Here is a 23420-nt window from a genome sequence, read left to right on the forward strand (position 1 = left end):
ATCCGACAATCCTGCAAACCCCTGTCCCTGGGTCGCCAGTGACCCGGCTCCCCGGACCTCCCTGTGCGTCCCCGGCAAACCGGCGCGGCTGGTCCCCTGCTCACGACGTCCTCCAGGAGAAAGACAGCTTTTGAGAACCAACAGCGGAAAACCACGGGGACGCCATGCACACCCTGTGCACGGGCTAAGGTGACACCTCGGAAGACGGAGCCTTGGACCCGGTCTCCGCTGGCCGCTGCCGCGCGGAGGCAGCAGGGCCGCGGGAGGCACCCGTTTCCCTTCCTCACGCTCAGGGTCTGAACTCCCGTGACCTCAGGGCGAGGTCAGCGCTGGTGACCGACCCCTCTTCCACCCACCGCTGCATCAGCTCGGCTCCAAGTTCAGTGCAAGCTGTTCCAGCGCCTTCCGCACACTCACAGCCCGTGCTGCGCCCGTGCTTGCGCCTGTGCCGGACGCCGCGAGCTTTTCACACCCGTCACGCTTTGTGACCTCACAACCACATCCCGAGACAGTTCCTTCACTCGGACACGCACAGACGGCCTCTGGCACCGAGTGTGCAACATAAAGGGCCTCACGAGCAGGGCGGCGTCCTCACACTTACAGTCGCCACGTGAGGACGTTTCGGTCGACGACGGGCTGCACACACCACGGTGGTTCCATAATATCGACATGGAGCTGAGACGTTTCTTATCGCTAAGGCGTAGCCTCCGGTGTGACGACGTAGCCGCCAGCGTGAGGACGTACCTGCCAGTGTGACGAGGCAGCCGCCAGCGTGAGGACGTAGCTGCCAGCGTGAGGACGTAGCCGCCAGCGTGAGGACGTAGCTGCCAGTGTGACGAGGTAGCCGACAGCGTGAGGACGTAGCCGCCAGCGTGAGGACGTAGCCGCCAGCGTGACCACGTAGCTGCCAGTGTGACCTGGTAGCCCCCTGCGTTAAGTCGTCGCCATGGTAACATCATAGGACAAGGCGTTACTCCCGTGTTTGTGGTGATGCTGGTGTAAACAAACCTAGTGCGCTGCCAGTTGTATAAAAGTTGAGTCCCTACAATTAGGTACAATACATACTGTTTAATAATGATAATGAGAAATGTTACTGGTTTATGAAATTACTATACTATACTTGTTATTTTAGAGTGTCCTCTCTTTACTTATAAAAAATGTTTGCTGTCAGCAGCCTCGTCCATCTGTGTTCACAGCGTCTGGTGATTGCATCCTTTTCTAGTCTAGTGCTTGATCGTATCCCATGTTTGCTTATACAACTGACATGCTGCACAGGCTTGTAGCCTAGAAGCAATAGCCTCCACCACATAGCCTCCGTGCGCAAAGGCGACGCCACCTGTGCTGGTGTAAATGCACTTCATGATGCTCACACGACAAAACCACCTCGCAGCGCATTTCTCAGAACGTATCCCCATAGTTCAATGTGACTGTATCTGTTCTCTTAATATATCTTGGAGACCTACTGGTGTTAGGACAGTTAGATCATACTTTCCTTCATAATAGCAAGAGGTGCACATAAGCAAACTTGGCTTTTAGAGGGAAACAAAAGTTTCCTACTAAAGACCCTCAGAATGTCCTATTTACTGAGATTTCAAATTTCTTGATGTCTAATTAGTTTCAGCTTCTGAGATTCATAATTAGCCACCAGGTGAAAGGCTGCCAAGGCACAAGCTTCCCTGAGCAAAAACCCCAATTCGTTTTTCTCCCTCTGGGCAGCACTAAGGACAAGAGTCCCACCAGGTGAGTTCAGCATGATTTTCTAATAAATATATAGGAAAGAGCAGAGATTATAAGCTCCTCCAACTTGGACTAAATCTCTGAAGAGCCGGAGTTAACCTCGCCTCCTCCCCAGCAAGCCTCCCTTGCCTTCTGAATTGTCAAAAGCGCCTCCATGCACCATGATGCCTTCCTCTCCCCCACCTCCACTTCCTCCTTCACCTCTAAATAATAAACCCGTTCCTTAATGTAGATTTCAGCTTGTTGTTGGAGGAAAAATGAGCTAAGCATTCCCCATGAATAAATGAGTGGCTGATACTTCCCCTTTTAGAACTGTTCCAACAGGTGGCTAGTTTAACCATGTCTCTATTTGGTGAACTCTGCGGGGGAGAAATGCCGGGACAGAGAGTACACCCAAATACTTAATCTTCCTTATCATTGTTAGTTGGAGACAGATTAGCTCATCAGTTTTTATTTTGCATCTGACAAGTTGGAACCAGGATGGTGCAGCATGGGGCAGAACATAAATAAATTACTGGCTCAGCACCTCGTCTACTTTCCAACCAGTAAGGGGGAAGCAGTTAAGAGAGGGCAAGTCCCTGCCTTCTACTGGGCTGTAGGAAGGGAGGCAGTCACTATTCACCAGAAAATAGTGTCTGATATATAGTAAATACTTAACAAAAACCACCTATTATTGTTTTTACTATTAAAGAAAAGGAGAACATATAGTGAAAGAAAATTAGCCATCCCAAGTGATGACATCTTAGGAAATCCATTCTAAATGATGTTCTGTGCATGCAGACATTTCTTTATTCAGTACATGTGCATGAAATGCCACTATATGTCACTGAGCTGATCATTGGGAAGCCAATGCAAGGCCTTTACAAACAATGGGAGAATGAATGAATGAGCTCTTTTATGGAATAGCAGTCTGGGTAAGGTCATGAAAATTTCATGAGAGCAAATAATTTAAAATATGGACACAAGTAATTCTTTCCATAGAAGGTCTTAGGTAAAACACAGACATGTTTAAAGCTGAATTTTTGGCAGCTTGCTGAAAAATATGGAAAATAAATTATAAGGAAAGTTAACAAACCAACCTGATTTATTGGGTTACATAGTCACTAGCAAAATATGTTACAGTCCCAATCCTGAATTGTTACTTTAATGACTTTTTCTGTATTTTACTCTGAAACACATTTTTACTTCTTCTATATACAAAAAAAAAATTGTCAATGTGTTTAGATAAATATACAGGTCTACAATTGAATTCTTTCTGACTCTTGTGTCAGATAAACATTAAAGGGACTTAATCTGGGAGAGGAGCCAAGAGTCCAACTCCAATTTATTATTATTTCTAAGTTACATATAAAGCACCCCATGAAGCCGGTAATAACAAGCCAGCGGAGCTGCCACTGGAACGCATTATTGTTGCGGCCACAGATGTCACCAGCTCAGCTTTCCTCATGCCCCAACTCCATTACCATGGGACTTCCCAAATGGTGCCATCACAACCGCTTCAACCTTTCCCACCATAAAAAGTGAAACAAATGATTTGCACTTAGCATCTTAACTAAAATACCAATAATTATCCAGAATAAAAATATCGTATTATAAACATAAATATAAAATACCAACATTTATATAACACAAAGTGGATTATTAAAGAGTGACTATTTTAAAATCAAATGTTAAGAGATGTATGAGAGCTTTGCCCTGACTTACAATGAAATTGCATTCAAGTAGAGCATTTTTCTGAACTTAGGCTTCAGATTTCCGAGAGGCAGGTGAGCCCTAGGAACCCACATTTCCGCCCCTCGTGCTGTTAGCCTGTGAAGCTTCTCTGCAAGGCCTGCTTCTGAGGACCTGACAGTTCTCTCCTTGTCCTCGGCCCACACCTGGTGCCTGCTTCTGGGAGGGCAGCGCTGTGCCCATCGGCAGCTTCCCCCCACCAACTGTATCAGGCTGGACTTGAGGAACAATTCCCAGGTACCAAACAAGACTTCCTCACTAAGGGAGGCAAAGCATTGTCTGTGGAATTTTGCAATTCCCGTTTTATGTAACTGAATCACATGCTCGTTTACCCAGCTAGTGTAGTAAAGTACTGCAGTGTGTCTGGCAAATAGTCACGATTTGTTTAGGACTTACTGTACTGTAGACACAATTCTCAGGCTTCAGAGGAATACTGAGGCTCCTTTATTTAATAAAAGTACTATGGATCATTAACTACATGTGTGCGCCCATACTAGTATGTATGAATGAATATATGTATTCAGCATATACTGATGAGAAATTACTATGTTGCAGACATCATGCTAGGTCCACAAAAGCAGACACAGTCCCTACCTTCATGGACTTTAGAGGCTAGTAGGGACGGCAGACAACCATATAATTGTACAAATAAACACAAAACCAATTATCAAACAGGTAAGTGTTGCAACCCTTGTAAAGCTTGGGTACTAAGTGGTTCAGTTTCCTAGCATTGTCACAGTCAAAGAAAACCCACCAAACAGGAGTAATTTCGACATAGCCCACACCGCTGTCCAGGGGATGAAAGACGAAGACAGGCTGAGCCACCGGAGATCTGATAACTAAATGCAATGTGGGTCCCTGGGGGGACGCTGGAACAGAGAGAGGCTCATCACGGAAAACCAGAGTTTGGTTAACACAATGTACCAACATCAGTTTCGTAGTTTTGACCAACGTACGATGTTGATAAAAGACATAACAATGGTGGAGACTGCGTGAGAGCTGCTTGGAAACCCTCTCCACTGCCTTTGCAACTTGTATGTAAATCTAAAATGATTCAAAAAGAAAAAGCTTATTAAAAAAAAATAGCTCATATCTGTACTTGAATTCTCAAAAACTTGTGATGATATCTAAATGCAGTGATTGCTAACACTTATGAAAGTCTCCATTTGTGATTTTCCTCTTACATTAGTTATCTGTTGCTGCACAGAAAGTCAACCCCAAACTAAGCAGCTTAAAACAACAAACAGTATTATCTGACACAGAGTTCAGAGCAGCGGAGCTGAGTGAATCTGTCTCAGGGTCTCTGACGAGGCTGCCGTCAAGCTGTTGGCTGAGACGATAGTCATCACAAGGCTTGATCAGGACTGGAGAATCCAATCCAAGCTCACCGAGCGGTTGCTTTTAAGCGTCAGTTTCTTGCTGACTGTTGGCTGAGGAGTCAGCTCTGGTCTAGCCATTTGCTGGAGAGTGCCAGCAACCACCTTGGGTCACCCAGGGCAACGTGAGGGAGAGAAAAGCCCCAAGGAAAACCCAGTCCTGGTCCATCCTGGCTTTGGTTTCCTGCCCTGCCCAACTGCAGTTCCCAGACCTTGGACCCAAAGCTCTCCTTTCTACAGAGTTCAGGACCAGTTGCAGAGGGAGGCTCTGAGCACCATCCCCTCCCCTCTCTTCTCCGGCCGTGTCTCCAGAATTGGAATTAGAACAAGTTGTAGGCTTCCTTGACCACAGATAAATTCTAAATAGCCTGCAACAAATTTGTTTTCCTCACAACAAATTGTACAATTGTTTATTGCCTATAAATCAACTTAATTTAGATGTCAAGCCTCTCCGCCGGTCAAGCTGGTGGGAAAATATAAGCCCTTTCGCTTTATTACAGTAGGTGATATAGTCACATGGCTCAAAAATAAAAAGTATATATAAAGTCATACTGTGACAATCTCCTTCCCACCCTTATATGTAACCACTGACACTGGTTTGTTATGCATCTTTCCAGAGTTTCATTATATTTACACAAGCATGAGTGTATTATATGTTCGTTCTCTCTCGTTCTCTCTCTCTCTCTCTCTCTCTCTCTCCTCTCTCTCGTTTGCTCCCTTGTCCCACAAAGGACATTATACTCTCCAATCTATGCAGCAATTTGCCTTTTGTATTTCACTTAAAATGTCTGGTAGCTCTTTCTCTGCAGAGAGGTTGACTGTTCCTTTTTACAGCTACACAGTGTCCCATGGTGTCGAGGAGTGTGATTTATTGAACCACCTCCCACTGGCAGACCAGACTGTCAGCAGTCTTCCAACACCAACAGCAACACTGCAGTGAATTCACAGAGTTTAAACAATCGGGGGAAACGTAAAAAACAGCCAAGGCATTTCCTTCTGAATGTTTCCCAGTAATTTCTTTCTCCTGCCGCTGTTTCTTCCTTCTGATTTTTATTTTCCTAGGAGCCAAGTCTTGATGCTTTATTGCAGTCTGTGCACTGTTCAGGGTCATTCTGGCAGTTGGAATTACACAATAAAATAGACAAATGTACATTTGTGGAAGTCCTGAACGCAGCAGCAGCAGCAGCAGCAGCAAACCTCTCGTTCGTCTCCCTCCCCCCTCCTGCAGCCCCGAGTGCTGCGACAGCAGGCTGGTAGGACTTTGCAAGCTCAACATGCAGTGACACAATCAGAGGCAGGAGGCTAAGAAGCAGAGGCTGCGACAGTGAGGCCAGTCTAGCCAGGGCTACTGACACCATGGAAGGCACTCGGGAGTTTCTTCCTCAATGCTCTACAGCTTTCAAATATCCACTGGCATATATACTGTAAGGAATTGAAAGCAAGGACTCCAAGTGACATAGGTACACCCATGTTCGAGGCAGCATTATTCACAATAGCCAAAGGGGCAAGCACCCCAGTGTTCACAAACAAACTGTGGTCTATAAATACAATGGAATATTATTCACCCTTAAAAAGAAAGGAAGTTCTGGTAAATTCTACACTATGGATGAGCCCTGAGGGCATGGTGCTAAATGAAAGAAGCCAGCCACGGGACAAATACCCCACAACCTGCAAACACCTAGGCCGCTGAAGCAGACACTCAGCCTCTCTTTTTTGTCTCAGCTACAGAACACCTGGCCAAAGCCCAAGCCAGGAGGACAGGAAGTGGCAGCGACCGGCCCGGAAGGCCTGGGTCTTCCCGAACCCAAGTGCTCAGGGTGAAGGAAGAGCAACAACGCTGGTAACCAGCTGACGTTTGGAGTCCTTACTATGCGCCCAGCACTGTCACATGCACTGTATGAGATGGAGGGATTTCATGACAGGAAACTGACCAACAACAAACAACACTTTCCTGAGACTGGGGAGGGGGGGGGGGGGGGCGGGCAGCGGATCTTCGCAAGGACTCACAGCCGAAAACTGGGCCACAAACGCAACCAGATGTGCAGCAGGGCTCGTGACTATGCGACCCGGTTTTGGTAGGCTCAGGGCAGTGCAGAGCCTGCAGAGGTGAAATGCCAGGACAAGACTGATGACCTGCTGAGAGTACAGAAATACCAAGGAGACGAGCAGCTGACAGTCGCCAATGCTTCACAGGGAAACGGGCAACAGTGGGATCACTGTGACGGCACCTCTGCTCGCAAAGGAGCCAAGTCCTCTTCGCTCCCTTCGAGGACCCCGTCCTGGGGCCCCGACTCACTCTCAGCCCGAATGCCAGCTACTAGGTTACAATGAGAACTGCAACTTGAAAGAAAACCAACACTCAGTACCTGCAGTTCAATCACCCTCTTCTCAGGTGGCAAAATCTGCCTGGGAAACCACCGGAATGTTGCTGGGTAAACACTATGGTACAGCGCTAAGGTATCAAGTCGTCAACACCTAAAACAGTGGTAATCTAAAGACCAATCACCCTGGGGTTCTGGGACAGGGCTGACCGGCAGTACATACTCTACCGATACTCAGAACACGGGCCGTGAGGGACTACTGCGAATAAGTGATCTTCTTGCCAGCAGAGGTAGCTACTCTCGGCTTCCTCATTTTCAAGGCTCAATGCAGACCAACCTTCCCAATAACATACCTACCTCAAAACTCAATAAAACGTGTTAGTTTCCACTTACTGTAATCACACTCTGGTTTTGAGATCAAGACATGCACAGTGTGGGGGAGGTAGCAGAGGGTATAGGGAGGATAAATGGTAATGGGAAAAAATTTAGTGTTTTTTTAAAAAGAAAGAAAAAGAGACATACACAGAGGTCTGTCATGCTCGGAAAGCAGTTTCCTCTCGTTCCATACCATGTTAACAAACGCGACCCAGGTCACCATCCTCATCTGCTTTAGGATGACTTTCTGACAAGTTTAGTGTTTGTCCCAAACAGTTCCTATGAAATCAGAATAACTGCAGACTTGATTTCCTCCTGAAAAAAAGAAGGGCACTGATCTAGATCAGGGGCTGGTTCCTGGGAAAAAAGGGGAGGATGTCAAGCTTTACTCAGCAGCTATACTCTCATCTAGTTTATATGATAAATTTGATGAGTTTTCATTTGAAAAAAGGTTTTCCTGCCTTTTAAAAGTTGGCAAACCACTGATCTATATCATCTTCCAAGGTCTTGTCCAAGTGTTAAAATTATGTTTTTTTATTTTTTAAATTCTTTTATTCAACGAATATTTGGAAAGTGAGTTACTAGGTGACAATAGGCATGGTAGGCATGGTGATGACAATAGTGAACCATATGCTAATAAGTGGAGACTGCCCTCTGGGAACGCACTGTTCATTTGGTTTTTGTAAAAGGTTGAAGAGTGATATGAATAGCACAGGCATTCAGCCAGCGTGGCTCAGTGGTTGGACATCAACCTAAGAACCAGGAGGTCACAGTTCGTTTCAGGTCAGGGCACATACCGCGATTGGGGACTTGATCCACAGCAGGGGGTGTGCAGGAGGCAAGCTGATCAGTTTCTCATCATTGATGTTTCTCTCTCTCCCTCACCCTTCCTCTCTGAAATCACTAACAATATATTAAATATCATAGGCGGAGCACGTTTCTTGGAGTTAAAATAAAATCACAGGGTTTCCTGAACCTGGGCGGGAACACATTTCTTCCAGAATTGTGCCCAGTACTCCTCCTCTGCCCAATATTTAGAAGACACAGGCTGAATAATGCAGACAAAACCGGTTGTAAATTGCAAAATCACATTAGAATTTATTACAATATACATAAATAATCCTCATTTTTCTGAATTTCATCAGCCTTGGGAAATCAAGGGAAAACAAGTTAAAAGTAGCAGCACTGGCCTGGAGAAGTGAAGACAGAGGAGCCAGGGAAGCTGTGCTCGGGCCCAGGCCTGTACTCGCCGTCTGCAGACGGCACTGAGTGCCAAGTCCTCAGCTACACACAAGGTGCTTGGAATAGACGTTGTCTGGGGTCCACTGCAGCTCTACAATTCTACTGTCCTAATTCTATTATTAGGAGCAAATGCTATGCATTAATAATATATAGCACGTACTCACAACGAAAAGTAAATAAATGCCAAACTTTTAAGGAAGATAAGAGAAATACAGAAGTTTGATACTTTAAAAAGATGCATTGATGTCACTGTTTTATTCACACTAATTAGAATATATACACAAAAATGTGTATCACATGTTGCTTCTAAAAAATTCTATGTTCCATGAGAACGATGTAAACAGTGTAAAATGTTTCTACTACATAACAAAAGGAGAAAAATCAGTATCTCCATGTAGTATTAGGAAAAGAGTTAAGATAATCTAAAGTTATTGTAAAACAAAATGAAATATTACAGAACAGTCTTTTCATGAAGTTGATTTATGGTCTAGAAACAATACATTTCATACTTTCAAACACTTTGATATAAATGAAATTAATTAATACAAAGCAAATAAAATAAAAAATCAAAAATCCTCTGGTCTGGTTCTCACATTACCTGGAGCTTCAGGACAGGGTGACTGCACAGCACCCTGTACACACACACCCCCACCCCACCCCACCCCACCCCACCCCCAGGAAACGACATGCTGGGCTGGGAGAGCCTCAGAGGATGGCCGCGCAGTCAGTCAGGCGCTGCCCTTCCTCCCACAGCCATCCCTCCGCAGCTTTATCAAAACCTCAGATTCTACTTGGAATATAAGTGGCTGTGGTTAGTGCCTCTTAACAAATACAGTGAGGCTGCATTAAAGCAGTTCAGAACAATTCACATTTAAAGTAGAACACAAGGTTTTTTAACTCATACTACTATAGTCTCAAGCAGTCCATACTTGAATAAAAGAACATACTACATTTAAAAAACACAAGTCTAACAGCCCACTGCAACAGGTTTTTAAGAAACAGAAACAACCGTCTGCATGCTGTATTTCTTCATTGACATCACACACTACTTTGACAACTGAACTGAGGCATTTTTAACTGCATCATTTCAATGATTACATTTTTCATCTATACTGTCCAAATGTGGTACTGTTTCCATTGTCTTTTTGTTCTGTATGTTTTCTTCTAAATGAATCCCTACATCTGAGAATTGTATCTGAGCAACTGTCAACTCATCACTTTGTCTGTCAATCCATCCAGGAATAAATGGGAATGTCCTCTGAGAATTTTCTCAGCAATATAATTTATATGGTGACTTTCTGGAAAGACAAGAGTCTTTAAAAGAAAAAGGAATCCTTGGTGAACCTCACAAGCTTACAGTAACAATACAGTAATGCACTGTTGTTCCTTTCGGGACCCAAAGAACACACTGTGAGGGGCCTGCAAAAAGCAAGCCTGTGAGCACATCCTCAGACAGGCCACCAGAGGGAGGGACAGGAGTCAGCCAGGGACACTCTGTGAGGTTCATAGCAGGTGACCTTCATATCATGGTGAGTATAGAGAGTAAAAGGAAGTTTCTGACAGGTTAATCTAGGGCTTAAGAATAATTCTAGAAAGGAATAAATGAGGTAAACATAAAAGAATTCAGCAAAATTGATCTCTCCTTGAATGAACCATGTATGTTGAATTGTTAATATTTTAAATTAATTACTTCATAGTATTAGTTCAGTATTAGGAACTTAAGTTTTTGCCTCAATTTTACAACCAAGTAGAAGAAGAAATAAAACAATGAACAATGAACAAATTAAGTGTGAAATGAAAGGGTCTTACTTTTTCATATTAGGTGATATTAAATCCTAGGGCTATATTGTTTGAGTTTTGTTCGTTTAGTGAAGAGAGACTAATGGGGAACTTAAAGAATTTCAAAATTTATTTGGAATCATTGCCAAGACTATGGCATACTAATAACTTGCACTGCCAGACAGTAAAAACTATAAAGTTATAATAAAACACCATATTTCAATGAATCTAATACACCATTATTTTACGCACCATGCAAATAAAAGATGCCCAGGATACGAACCTAAAAGGAGACAGAGACCTGCACAAAAAGTGAGTACGCCAAATGGCTACAGCCTCAGGGAAGGGTGAAAAAATAACTATTCCCGCAGAAGGGATGGCAGAGAGTCTGCACACCTCCTCCTTGACAATGGGGAGGGGGGGAGGGGATACCTTGGTGGCTGAACTAGTCCACCCACCCTGTCCTGCCTGCAAATGTTGTGTCTGAATTCACAGTCCCAGCGCAGCCCAAGAAACTCTCAGAGAAATTCGCTTCAGAAGGCGTAGGGTGGTAGTGCCCCCAATGATCGGCCAAAACATGCAAACCATGTCCAGGAGAACTCGATTTCCCTCCAGGCAACAGCTGTTTGTAAGAGGCATTCCAAATGTAAAGACGCTGAAATGTGAAAAATATAAAATTTGAAGTCAGTGAAATATGGTAAACAGTTAAATAAGTCAATAGAAGAGATGCAGAAAGCCTAGAAAACAAATGTTGGGCATATAAAAAAAAATATATATATATATAATTAAATAAGAATCTTAAAAGATTGGCCTACGTATTTTAAAACCATGCTCTCCACCCACAACCCCCCAAAAATACCCAAAGCATAAGCAAAAATAAATTACAAATGTGCAATGGCAAAAGGTTATTACTGTTAAATATCATAATTATTAATCAATAAGAAATAAAAATACCCTACCCCGCACCTCCAGAACAATAAGTAAAGGTCAAGAATAGGCAATTGACAAAAGAATAAATACAAGCAGCCAAATAAATACAAAAAATTTCAATTTCACTAGTAATAAAAATGTAAGGTAAAGCAATAACATAACAATTTCTGACTATCAAATTGGCAAAAAAAATTTTAATATTTTTTATTGATTTTTTACAGAGAGGAGGGGAGAAGGATAGAGAGTTAAAAACATCGATGAGAGAGAAACACTGATCAGCTGCCTCCTGCACACCCCCTACTGGGGATGTGCCTGCAACTAAGGTACATGCCTTTGACCGGAATCAAACCTGGGACCCTTCAGTCCTCAGGCCGACGCTCTGTCCCAGTGATGGCGAACCTATGACACGCGTCGTGTCAGAGGTGACACGTGAACTCATTTTTTTGGTTGATTTTTCTTTGTTAAATGGCATTTAAATATATAAAATAAATATCAAAAATATAAATCTTTGTTTTACTATGGTTGCAAATATCAAAAAATTTCTATATGTGACACGGCACCAGAGTTAAGTTAGGGTTTTTAAAAATGCTGACACGCCGAGCTCAAAAGGTTCGCCATCACTGCTCTATCCACTGAGCCAAGCCGGTTAGGGCAAATTGGCAAAATTTTTAAAAACAATTCTACCCAGTGTTAGCAAGGGTGCAGGAAAACCAGCACATGTATTGGTAGTAGATATGAAAATTGAGGCAACCTTTCTGAAATGTAATTTAGCAATAATTATAGATCCAAAACCTTATAAAATGTGCAGCATACTTAGATCTAACAATGCTGTTTCTATGGAATTTATCCCAAGCAAACAGTCAGAAATGTGCAAAAAGGATGTACAACTACATGTCAGAATTATTTATAATAGTGAAAACAGAAAAATCACCTAAACACCCAACAATGCATTTTAATAAAGAAAACTATAAAATGGAATACAACGCAGCTCTTAAATATCATGTACCACTGAAGCACTATTTATACTAGTAAAGATTAGGATAATAAATACCTACCAGCAAGGAACATGTTATACAAATCATGGTGTAAGTTGATGGAGTACTATACTAACATGAAAAAGAATGAGGCTACTCTTAATTTCTGATACATTCCTTCTCTGCCTGAAATACCTTATTCCCACCGATATCCACCTGGCAGTTGCTTAAATGACACTTTATCATTTAGAGTCTCCCTTGCCATCTTACACACAAACACAAAGGCACTGCCTCTTGCCTTCATCCTACTGCTCTAGTCCAGCCCATCTGACACACTCCAACTGTGTGTTCGCTGTCTATCCCCGCAGCGGGCATAGACTCTGTGTGGTCCACTGCTGTGAGCCCCAGTGCCTACAACAGCACTGGGCACTTGATAGAGCATTCATCAAATCCAGGATTAATGCATGGTGAGTGGATGGATGGATATGGAAACATATCAAAGATACAAAGGTAATAACAGTTTATTTACCTGTCATATGTCTTTTAAAAAGGAAAAAAAAATCACATGTAGCACATACTTAGGACACAGATTCTGGGAAGGGAACTGGGGAAGAGACAGGGAGGGAAATACTTCACTTCTGTCACTTAAAAGCTGAACTTGCCCTAGCCGGTTCTTTTCAGTGGTTAGAGTGTCAGTCCATGGACCGAAGGGTCGCAGGTTCGATTCCAGGTTAAGGGCAGGCTTGATCCCTGGCCCAGGTCATGACACCTGCAGGAGGCAACCAATTCATCCATCTCTCTCTCTCTCCCATCGATGTTTCTCTCTCTTTCTCTTTCCCCCTCCTCCCTCCCTCCCTTCCACTCTCTCTAAAAATCAGTGGAAAAATATCCTTGGGTCAGGATTTAAAAAAAAATAATTAAAAATAAGTAAATAAAAGCTGAACCTACTCTAAGTATAACCCATTCAGAAAAACCAATAAAAATTATAAATACACTCGCACATACACATCGTAGGCTGATGTGGGAAAATGACACAATATATTTTTAAGTGGGAAAAAAAACAGGCAACAAAATAACAAATAATATGAAATACATGAGACTCAGGAAAGCTTAGGAGGATTAACTTCTAACATTTTTAACTGGCAAGATTATAGGTGATTTCTGCTGCTGCTTATTTTTTTTCTGTATTTTCGAAGGTTTCTTTATGAGGTACTATTATTTAGTACTTTTTAAAACTGCTTCTAAGTACATAGCATTTGCTTAGCAGAGTGTAACAGCACCCACACTGGATCCTATGGTCTGGTGATGCACCACCCTGTCTTGGCGATCCCCACTTTGAACCTAGGGTACTCCTCTCTCCTCTGATTCTGTGATTTCTTCCTGACACTGGCCTCTCACTTTTTTCATTTTCCATCACCTCCTTCAGCTCCCTGTCTTTCTCTTCCTGTATTAATTAGCCAGCAAAACTCTAATCCTAGTAAAACCAAACATCTGCTTACCCAAGTGGTGGTCAGAAAAAAGTCAGGCAATTGTGTTCACTGTACTCACTTCAAATTTTTGACCAAAATATCAAATGAGCATTCAATTCACGCCTGCAATACAATCGTACCACACTTTGCTAGTAAATTCCTTTTCCCCACACTCTGAAATGAGTATCTTTCTGCTCTTCTCTCCTCAGGTCTCCCATAAGCCCTGGACTGATGACCTTCCTCTCCCACCCTTCCAAAATGAAGCTGAAGTAACCAGGGAACCTCCTCTTCCCACCACCAATGTCACTTTCCCATCCCTATCTGTGCCCATGGACTGGCTTCCACCGTCACCACATAAAGATGTAACCCTGCTCCTTTTCTAAGGTTAAACCCTGCAGGTTGCCCTGGCCCCACCCCCCATGCCTTTTCAAGTACTTTCTCCATCCCTGTTTGCCCTTGCATTATCAACCTCATCCTCAACACCCAATCACTACCACTAGTAAACAAACACACCTTAACATCATAAAACTTCCCCATCTTATTTCTGTCACCCTTCACAGCACAGCTCTGTCCTCCCTGACCTTTCACCTCTCCACAATCCACCTCCTTCTGCCATGACACGAGGATGGATGTCCAAGCCCTCCTCAAGGCAGCGGCAAATTCCTGGCCCTCCTCTTCCTTGACCTCTCAACAGCATCTGACATGACCAACCACTCCCTCTTGGAAGCAATCTCCTCTCAGCGTCCCCGAGATCACAAACCCCTGGATTTTCTGTCACTTCATTGGCTCCTCCTTCTCCACAGACTCCCCTTCTCTTCTCTGCCTACACTCTTCTCTATTCTTTCTGGGTGATCACACCCAGTCTGTGGCTTTAAAACGCAAGTATATTCTGAGGATTCTAAAGTTATTCTTTTTAGCTCTGTGCTTCAGACCAACTACTGACTTGATAAAGCAGAACTACTGATTTCTCATCCCCCCCACACACCCCAAAAGCCTACTCACTCCATAAGCTCCCCCAGGAAAAGTAGCACCATCACCCAGTTGGTCACATCAAAATCCCGAAAAGTCATCCTTAGCTCCTCCTTCCCTCATACTCCACAATGAATTCGTCAGCAAGTCCTAAACAACTCACCTCCAAACCAGACTGGAGTTCAATCATCTTTGACCATCCCCACCACTAGACTCCTAGTCAGAGTCTCCCTTCCTTTGCTCAACAGCCTACCCTTCAACCAGTACCCACAGCATCTCTCTAAAGGATAAACCAAATCATGTCCCTCAATGACTCATCACACTTAGAGTGAAAACAAGTCCTTACAGGTCCCTCATCGTTAGGCCCACGACTTCTCTGACGCACCTGCCTCCACTCTCCCCTTAACTTCTCACCCTCTGGCTAGTCTGGCCGCTTTCTGTCCCTCAAACGTGACATGTCTGTTCCCATCTCGTGACCTTTGCAGCTGCCTTTCTTTCTGCTTAAAGTGTCTTCCCTTATCTTCATGTGTTCACCTCCTTCTCATCATTCGATTTTCAACTCAAATGTCATCGGGTCAGCAAAGCCTTCCCCAGAAGTAACCCGGTCACTCTCCACATCTTCTTATTTTATCTTTTCCACAGAAGCTGTCAATGTCTGAAATGCACTTATGGGTTAGAATATAGGGTTATTGTCAACCTCCTCCCAGTGGAAGATACAGTAAGTCCTCATTTAACCTTCATGGATAGGTTCTTGGAAATGTCAAAGCAGCATATAACAAAACCTATTTTTATCACAAGCTTGTTAAATATAAACCAGAGTAAAGTTCCTACGGCATCTCATCAATGTTGTAATGAAAGACCTGCTGTAATTTCTTAAAGATGAAAATGCAGTCTTGTTTACCACTTATCCCCAGCATGAAAACTGGTGCCTGGCACATAGTAGGTACTAAATAAATATTTGTTGAGCAGCTGAAAGACTATTTCATAATTGAAAATCTGGACTGTGATAACCTTGACATTACAATTAGTTTATTTTATCATTATACTATCAGAAATGGTAAGAACTGCTAAAACTATCAAGAGTCTGATTATAGAATGGCTTTTTAGATCTCTTTCCTACTCTATTGACTAAGACTCCTTAATACTAATATATATTAGAAAATGATTTAAATGTCTACTAACAGGTAACTGGCTAAATAGGATGAGATATAGCCATCCAATGGACTACCATGTAACTAGTAAAGAGAATGAAAAAGATGTACACAAGCTAATGTGGAAAGCTGTGCAAGCAATATGGCTGATGGAAAACCTCAAGGTACAGAGCACTATCCTATATAATAAAAGGCTAATATGCAAATTGTCCTCTCGAACAGGAGTTGGACTGAAGTTCAACTGGGAGTTCTACCAGGGGGCAGGGCCGGCTGGCCAACCACCCTCAGTGGCTCCCCCTGGCCGGCCCCGCCGCCTATCCTCCCCTCCGACCCCTATCAGGGGTGGGGCCAGCCCACAAACTGCCTGTGGCCGGATCCCACCCGTGCATGAATTTGTGCACCGGGCCTCTAGTATTCAATGAGGTTCCTGTTGACTGGATATGCACAGGAACATTTCTAAGTAAATTCTACTAAAAGTATACCCCTTTCCAAAATAAGGCAGAAGCTGAACTTATAATTTATTATTAGAAAACCAAAAATTGCCAGGGACTACTTTTGACTTCAGTAATTCAGAGCTCAACAGTTTGTGTTTTTCTCTTTCAAAGGCTTTAAAACTTCTAACTTGTAAAAAACACATTACCTATTTTTTAAAGTGATGCATAATCTAGTAAGGAAAAAGAGGTTTGCGTCAGGTGTCTCAGGAAGACAGTCAGAAATATAGTATGGCTGACTTGTAGGTTGGCTCGTCATGTTTAATCCCCTTCTCTAGTCCTATCCTCTATAAGACTGGAAATGCTTCAAACATCACTTGTACAATCTTCCGTGCAGTTTGGGATTGTGGGGAGACATGGGACATGTGACACAGTTTGTCAATACACATGAGTAAATCTTGGACATGATTTTGCTTTCCTAATTAAAAGGGACAGATACAGTCAATACTGCCCTTCATCCTTAGTCATGCCTTGAGTATAGATGTGATGTTTGCAACTACAGCAGCCACCTCCTAACTATAAGGCAGCAGAAGCCAACATGCAGGTGATAAGATGCAAACAATCTGGGCATCTGTTGGCATCACTCAACAAATGAACCCTCCCTGTTACATAATAAAATTAAACCTCCATTTGTTTGAGTAAACCTCTTAGGTTCTGTTAACCTACAACCAAAGAAATTCCTAGCTGATGTTCCTGAGAATCTATTTTTTAAAGACACTTAAAAGAACTCAGAATAACAAGTCAGAAGTGTAAACTGTACACTAATTCCCTTCCTTTGCTGTCTCTAATCTGAACTTTTACATAAAAATAAAAAACACTCAAAGAAAACAAAAATGGGAAAATTGTCGGTCATCATCAACGCCATAAAAAACACTTCAGAATGGAACATTCAGAATTTATGCACACAATAAAGATAAACTCACAGAGTGAGGCTGAGGTCCAATCAATGCTGGGGCTGTTCTGGACTAATGTTCATTGTTCGATAAATTTCTTTAAGTATTAACAGGGCAGTATCTTCAGATTCCCTATAAAAAATAAGCACACATTTTCTTATGAGACAATTAGAAGTAATCTCTATGTGTAAAGGTGGGAAATGCAGCTTTTATTCTATTCAACTCTACCTAGAAGGGCAAATGAGAACAAGTAGTGCACTCCCAAAGCTGTCCTTAGAAACTGGATGGAGACCACTCAGCTGCAAAACCACCCACTGCAGTTCTCCTGGTTGAGAGGGAATATGGAAAGAGATGGCTCTTCTCCGTCCCTCCTACCACTCCCATCCTGGGAGAGGCATCCCTGCAAAAACAGTCCTTGCTAGCACCAAGGCCTCTGGTCAAAGGCAGATGACCTACTGCCATCTTGTGGGTAACTAAACTAAAGGGGGAAAATATTTTGAATATACAGGTGTTCAAATGAATGTTCCTTAACAAATGATAAATCAGTAAGAGTCTCACTAAAACTACAACTGCTTCCTGTGCTAGCACCTAAAGGCCACCTGAATGTTATCAAAGAAGAAAATACTTACCAATAGCACAAATGACTCTGAAGAGCGAAAAGATATTCATTAAAACTCTCTATTGGCTTTTCTTGAAGAACGTAGTCAATTCGACGGCCTCCGTTCAGCATTCCAACCTTTCCTAAGTAGTCCTCCTCCTTGGAAAAATCTGGACTTTCAACAACCTTTTCTGCTAGAATTTAAACCATTTCAATATCAAAGTCAATCACTTAATCATTATCCTTTGACTTTAGCTGACTTTCTGGGCTCAGTGAGAATATTGCTTGACACACGTAGCAACCTGGGGAGCTACCAGGCTCATTTCCCATTCCTCCAAAGAGCCCGGGGAAGCGGGGCTGGTTACCAGAGAGAGGAGAAAGAGCCCACGAGCTGACAGAACTTTTGAAGAAAAGGGGTGAGAGAGCATTGCAGAAAGAAAGGAAATAGAATTAGAATCTGAAAAATTCAAAAACATCACGGCACAATGACCTGACATTGCAGTCAAGTCCATAACAACACAGTCAAACAGCAGCATCAGAAAAGATCGTTTCTCCGAGCGAGTCTTTCAAGTGCCTGAACATAAACTTGGTTCTCAACTCTGACCTTCCGCTCTGGCCTTTGGAATCTCAATGAAACTTTAACATTGCAGAGTAAAAAGTTCAGCAACTATCAGGCAAAAACCTCGTTAGAAAGGAAGACATGCATTTTCAAGTATATAGTTTAGCATAAAGTATTTTCTTTTATAGGAGGCGTCTCTACATTTTAACTAAGAAGGCTAGAACGAAAAAGCATCATTAAATGATTTATGGGTTACATTGAAAAAAAAACATTCTGAAGAACTGGAAAGGTCTTAAATATTATCAAATTTACCTTCAACTTCTTGCTTTTCTTCTTCTTCTTTGATTTGATTGGCTACCTTCTCCAATTCTTCTTGCAGCTGAGTTGAAGAGGTATGAGCACGGGCAAACTCATTTAATGTCTGCCAGGCACTTTTCAGAGAGCTAATAAAACCCTGCTTCAAATCAGATCCCATGCGAGAGAGACTTTCTTTCAACTCTAAAGAGATGAAGACAACACATCAGGTTATTAGTCGGTGGGTAAAATTCTGCACCACAGAAATTAAAACTAAAGTTAACATTATTCACTGCCTAGTCCTCTCTTAAATGTCATATAGATGGAGTATCTCAACCAAAAACCTCCAACATGTTAAAATGTTTTGAGGAATCTTATCCCTGTCATTTCTGTAATGACTAAACCTGATCCAGCCAAAATCTATAAATTTCCTCACTCCGAAAAAAAGGAGCTCAATACCATAAAAATGTAATTAAACATAGGCATGTGCTTTTTCTTACTGTAAAAAGATGACTTTTTCTAATCTTTAACAGTGAAACAATTTTAAAATGTGAGGTTGTGATAAAACCTAATTTAAAAGTGAAGAAACTCTTACCCCTTCATCTTTTCTACTGTAGTCTAATAATTCCTATTTGAAATCAAGGTCTTTGAATATTAAATTTCTCATTTTGACTCTAAAAGAGTTAAATTTAAAGCATGATGAAAGAAAAAAAAACAAAAAACTTTCAAATAAGAGGGCATGATCACTTTTCCTTCTTTTAAACCATTAGCAGACACATACGAGATACTTAAACCCCACTTAGAATCAATGGATGTTTTCAACATGAAAAGTCAGTCTTGTTAGTAAGGAAATAAACACCCACTTGACTTGAGAACATCAACCTTATTTTTTGATGGTTTGGTCATTAGTTCAAATGCTACTCTGCTTCTCAATTTCAAAGATTATAACCAAATTCTATCAAAGTGTATGCATCATGTCACTTTATTACCACCTTCCCTGATTCCTACATGTCTCAGCAGTTAGAATGCTGTCAGGGATAAAGTCATCAGGAGAAGAAACTCATCATAACATTCCTTATAGCACCATCAATTATGTAGTAAACAAGTTCTCAACATAGTAGGCACTGAACATTAATTCTGTAAGGAAGGACTTAGTGTTAATATTTTAAAAACGGGAAGGAAGGAAGTTTTACCAGTATAATATTTACTTTTTACCTAAATGAAGTCTTTTTCTGCCTTTGTGATGTGGAATGAGAACTGCTTTGAGGTCCAAATCAGGGACAATCATAGGTTCCAGTCTATATGCCACTGGATCAAGCTGTAAATAGAAAAATGGAAATTCATAAAAAATCTATTTTATTTTGAGTTATATACCTTAGTTGGGTTAAAAAAAAACACATACACAAAACTGGCAAACCTGACATATTTACTTTTTTTCACACCTATTCAAAATACTGGTAATTGTAAGAAGAGTTCCAAGTTTGTAGATAAAATTACTTTGCCACAAAGCAACAGAATTATCTATACTTATAAAAGGGTGATATGCTAATTAGACTGGATAGACTAGACATCTTCCAGACGTCCTTCCAGACAAAGCCACGGTGGCGGGGGCCAAGGCAGAGGCAGTTAGGGGTGATCAGGCTGGCAGGGGAGAGCAGCTAGGGGCGATCAGGCAGGCAGGCAGGCAGAGGGGGTTAGGGACGATCAGGTAGGGAGGCAGAGAGGTTAGGGGTGATCAGGCAGGCAGGGGAGCAGTTAGGGGAATCAGGCAGGCAGGCAGAGGGGTTAGGGGCGATCAGGCAGGCAGGCAGGTGAGCGGTTAGGAGCCAGCGGTCCCGGATTGTGAGAGGGATCCCAGATTGGAGAGGGTGCAGGCCAGGCTGAGGGACACCCCCTTCCCGTGCACAAATTTCGTGCACCAGGCCTCTAGTTTCCTTGAACAAAGGCTTTTTGGTTGAAAAGTTTATTGGAGAGTACTGGACTGTATCTATAAGAATAGAGTACTGAGTTGTACAAAATCCAAATCAGTATTAATTCCTAAGAAATAAGACTCTGAGAATCTATTAGGATAAAGAGCACAGCTTCTTCAGCTTCAAAACAGAAGTTAATTCAATTCACTCACTGGATGATAAATATTGAAGAATCCTTTACAGGTAGGAAGTCTGTAGTTCTCATCTATCCGATCCACTCCTCGAACAGTGAGAAACATACCAACTGGAGATCCCAAGGCAAAGAAAATCTCTGGCTCAAAGTCTAATGAGCTATAAACAACAGAAACCTAGAAAGAAACAAAGAGCAATAAAAAATGATCATAAGTTGACAATATATTTAGTGAAAACTGCATGTAATATAGAACATCGTAGCTGAGCCTAGGCTACTTTAAACAGGTTCAGAAAACTTACATTAGCCAACAGCTAAGCAAAATCATATCCTACAAAGCCTATTTTGTAGTAAAGTGTTGACTAATTTATGTGACAACACAAAAGCCAACATCCAGCACACACTGACTGTGGGCCCTTGTGGCAGCCTGGCTGCCTGGCAGCTGTGCTCCCCGCCACCGCCCAGCATCGCAGGACAGTGTGCTACCACATACACTAGCCCGAGAACAGACCAAACTTCTAAATTCAAAATACAGTTCCTACTAAATGTGTATCACTCCTGAACCAGCATAAAGTTGAAAAATCGTACGTGGAACCATCGTAAGTTGGGGACGGTCTGTATTAATGAGGGCGATGGGGAGAGGGGCAATCCCCTGTGTTCTTAAAGTAAGCTAGAGAAAAGAAAATGTTTTCCTTAAGGAAATCATAAGGAAGAGAACACATGTACAGTATTGAAAAAAATCTGTATGTAAGTGGGCCCACGCAGTGGGAATGCCAACAGCCACAGCCGTTCAAGCAGTGAGTAGCAACAACTACCAACATTTTCTTTTATGCATCCTTTGTCCCAGCTAACCTTCTAGTCATTTAATTGAAAGAAAGAATAAAAAATGTGCAGAGAAAAACTGGTTTAAAACTGTTCATCACTGGGTCGCTTAAAAGATTAAAACACTGGAAAGATCCTATCTGTTCAATTTTATGGGCTGTCCTCCCAAAAAAGACCTTATTTGGCAAGTCTTATACTGATAATTAAGCTACAATAAGGTCTTAGGGTAGGCCCTGATCCAATATAACTGGTGTTACTATAAAAGGGTAAATTTGGACGCAGACAAAATGCACAGAGGGAAGATGATATGAAGACAGGAGGATGCCCTGTGAAAACGGAGGACCGGAGTAATGCATCTATAAGCCAAGGAACATGTGGCAAATCAACAGACACTCAAAAGAGGCGAGGAAGAGTTCCTCTCCATGGCCCTGCTGACACCTCCACCTTGGACTTCCAGCCTCCAGAAACGTGAGAGTAAATTTATGTTGTTTTAAGCCACTCAGTTTGTGGTACTTTCCTAAGGCAGCTGTAGGAAGCTACATCCAATAAGTAAATGTCAGAATAAAGCATTACCTTGAAAACAGTGAAACACAATGGTCGTTAAAAATAAAGTTTAGAAAAATGTTTACTGACACAGAATATATCCCTAATACACACAGTTGACCCCTGAACAACTCCAATGTGAACTGGCCCATGTTGTGCAAGGTTCAACTGTATATTCTTTGAGAATAGCAGTACATGGTTTTAGTAAAGCATTACATACAGTATTTTCCCATATTTGTTAAAATATATGCACAAATAAAAGTCTAGAAGGTCTTCTTCAAGCAGCTAATGGTATTATGTTCTGGTTAAGGAAATTCCAAGGTTATATTTTAATCTCCATTTGCTTAATCAGTATTTCTTGGCTTTCTGATAATGAACGACACATGCTGTTGCTGTGGTTGGAATGCTTAAGAACATTTTGATCCAACCTGCCCACCTCAGCCCACCCACCATGGAGGTGGCAGGTGACTTGGGCTGGGGCAATCTACCTGTGCCCCATTCTCCAGGCAACAAGAATTGGTCCCGAATGGACTTGTGACTTAAACTACATCAAATAAGATCCCTTCTTGAAATGTTCCTAACAGGACACACTAGCAGGGCAGATTCCTTTCCTTGTGACCATAAAGCTGAAGGGAGATGAGCTCAAAGCTACTGACAACCGTGATTCCAGTTTCATGACGAAGGCCAAGTCCCAGAGAAAGGCACACAGTGAGTGTCCAGGTGGCATGGAGCTCATGGTTCCACACATCTCCTACACCCTGATCCTTCCTTTACAGGGAGGTGAGAAAATAGCTGCCTTTATTTGCTAGAGTCTGTTCAAACTTTCTCATGTTTAAAAAGAGAGAGACATTTTTCAAAGTCAATCTTTATGAATGAATTGGGCTCAAAAGCTTGAACAAGCATTCAGTTCCATTTCCTGCCTTTCCTTTTGACATCAGTCATGAACTCACTTATGATAATGGAGCCTTATTTATGACATAAATATGCTGAAAGCAACATCCAAAAGACATTTCAGACGTCAAAGGCAGTGATACAAGAATATCAAAGTAGATTATTAAATGTTCCA

At 42.2% G+C, this 23420-nt stretch overlaps 1 protein-coding gene across 2 annotated transcripts in view; it reads right to left on the bottom strand.

The window, feature by feature from the left end:
• Positions 1–8614: 8614 nt before the first annotated feature.
• SEC23IP (SEC23 interacting protein) overlaps positions 8615–23420 on the bottom strand; it is a 43327-nt gene continuing 28521 nt past the window's right edge. Inside the window, exons 14-19 of one of the 2 annotated variants that reach the window (XM_005880160.2) lie at positions 21012–21167; positions 20105–20207; positions 18908–19093; positions 18068–18230; positions 17469–17570; positions 8615–11216 (exon numbers count right to left, since the gene is read on the bottom strand). In XM_005880160.2, coding sequence (XP_005880222.1) covers positions 17489–17570; positions 18068–18230; positions 18908–19093; positions 20105–20207; positions 21012–21167 — 690 coding nt within the window. In that variant the 3' untranslated portion in view covers positions 8615–11216; positions 17469–17488. Of the gene's footprint in view, positions 11217–17468; positions 17571–18067; positions 18437–18907; positions 19094–20104; positions 20208–21011; positions 21168–23420 lie in introns of those variants that run through there. The other variant, XM_014528290.1, reaches the window with a different exon arrangement.

The sequence above is a fragment of the Myotis brandtii genome, unplaced genomic scaffold (assembly GCF_000412655.1).
Source record: "Myotis brandtii unplaced genomic scaffold, ASM41265v1 scaffold628, whole genome shotgun sequence".
NCBI classification, from domain to species: Eukaryota; Metazoa; Chordata; class Mammalia; order Chiroptera; family Vespertilionidae; genus Myotis; species Myotis brandtii.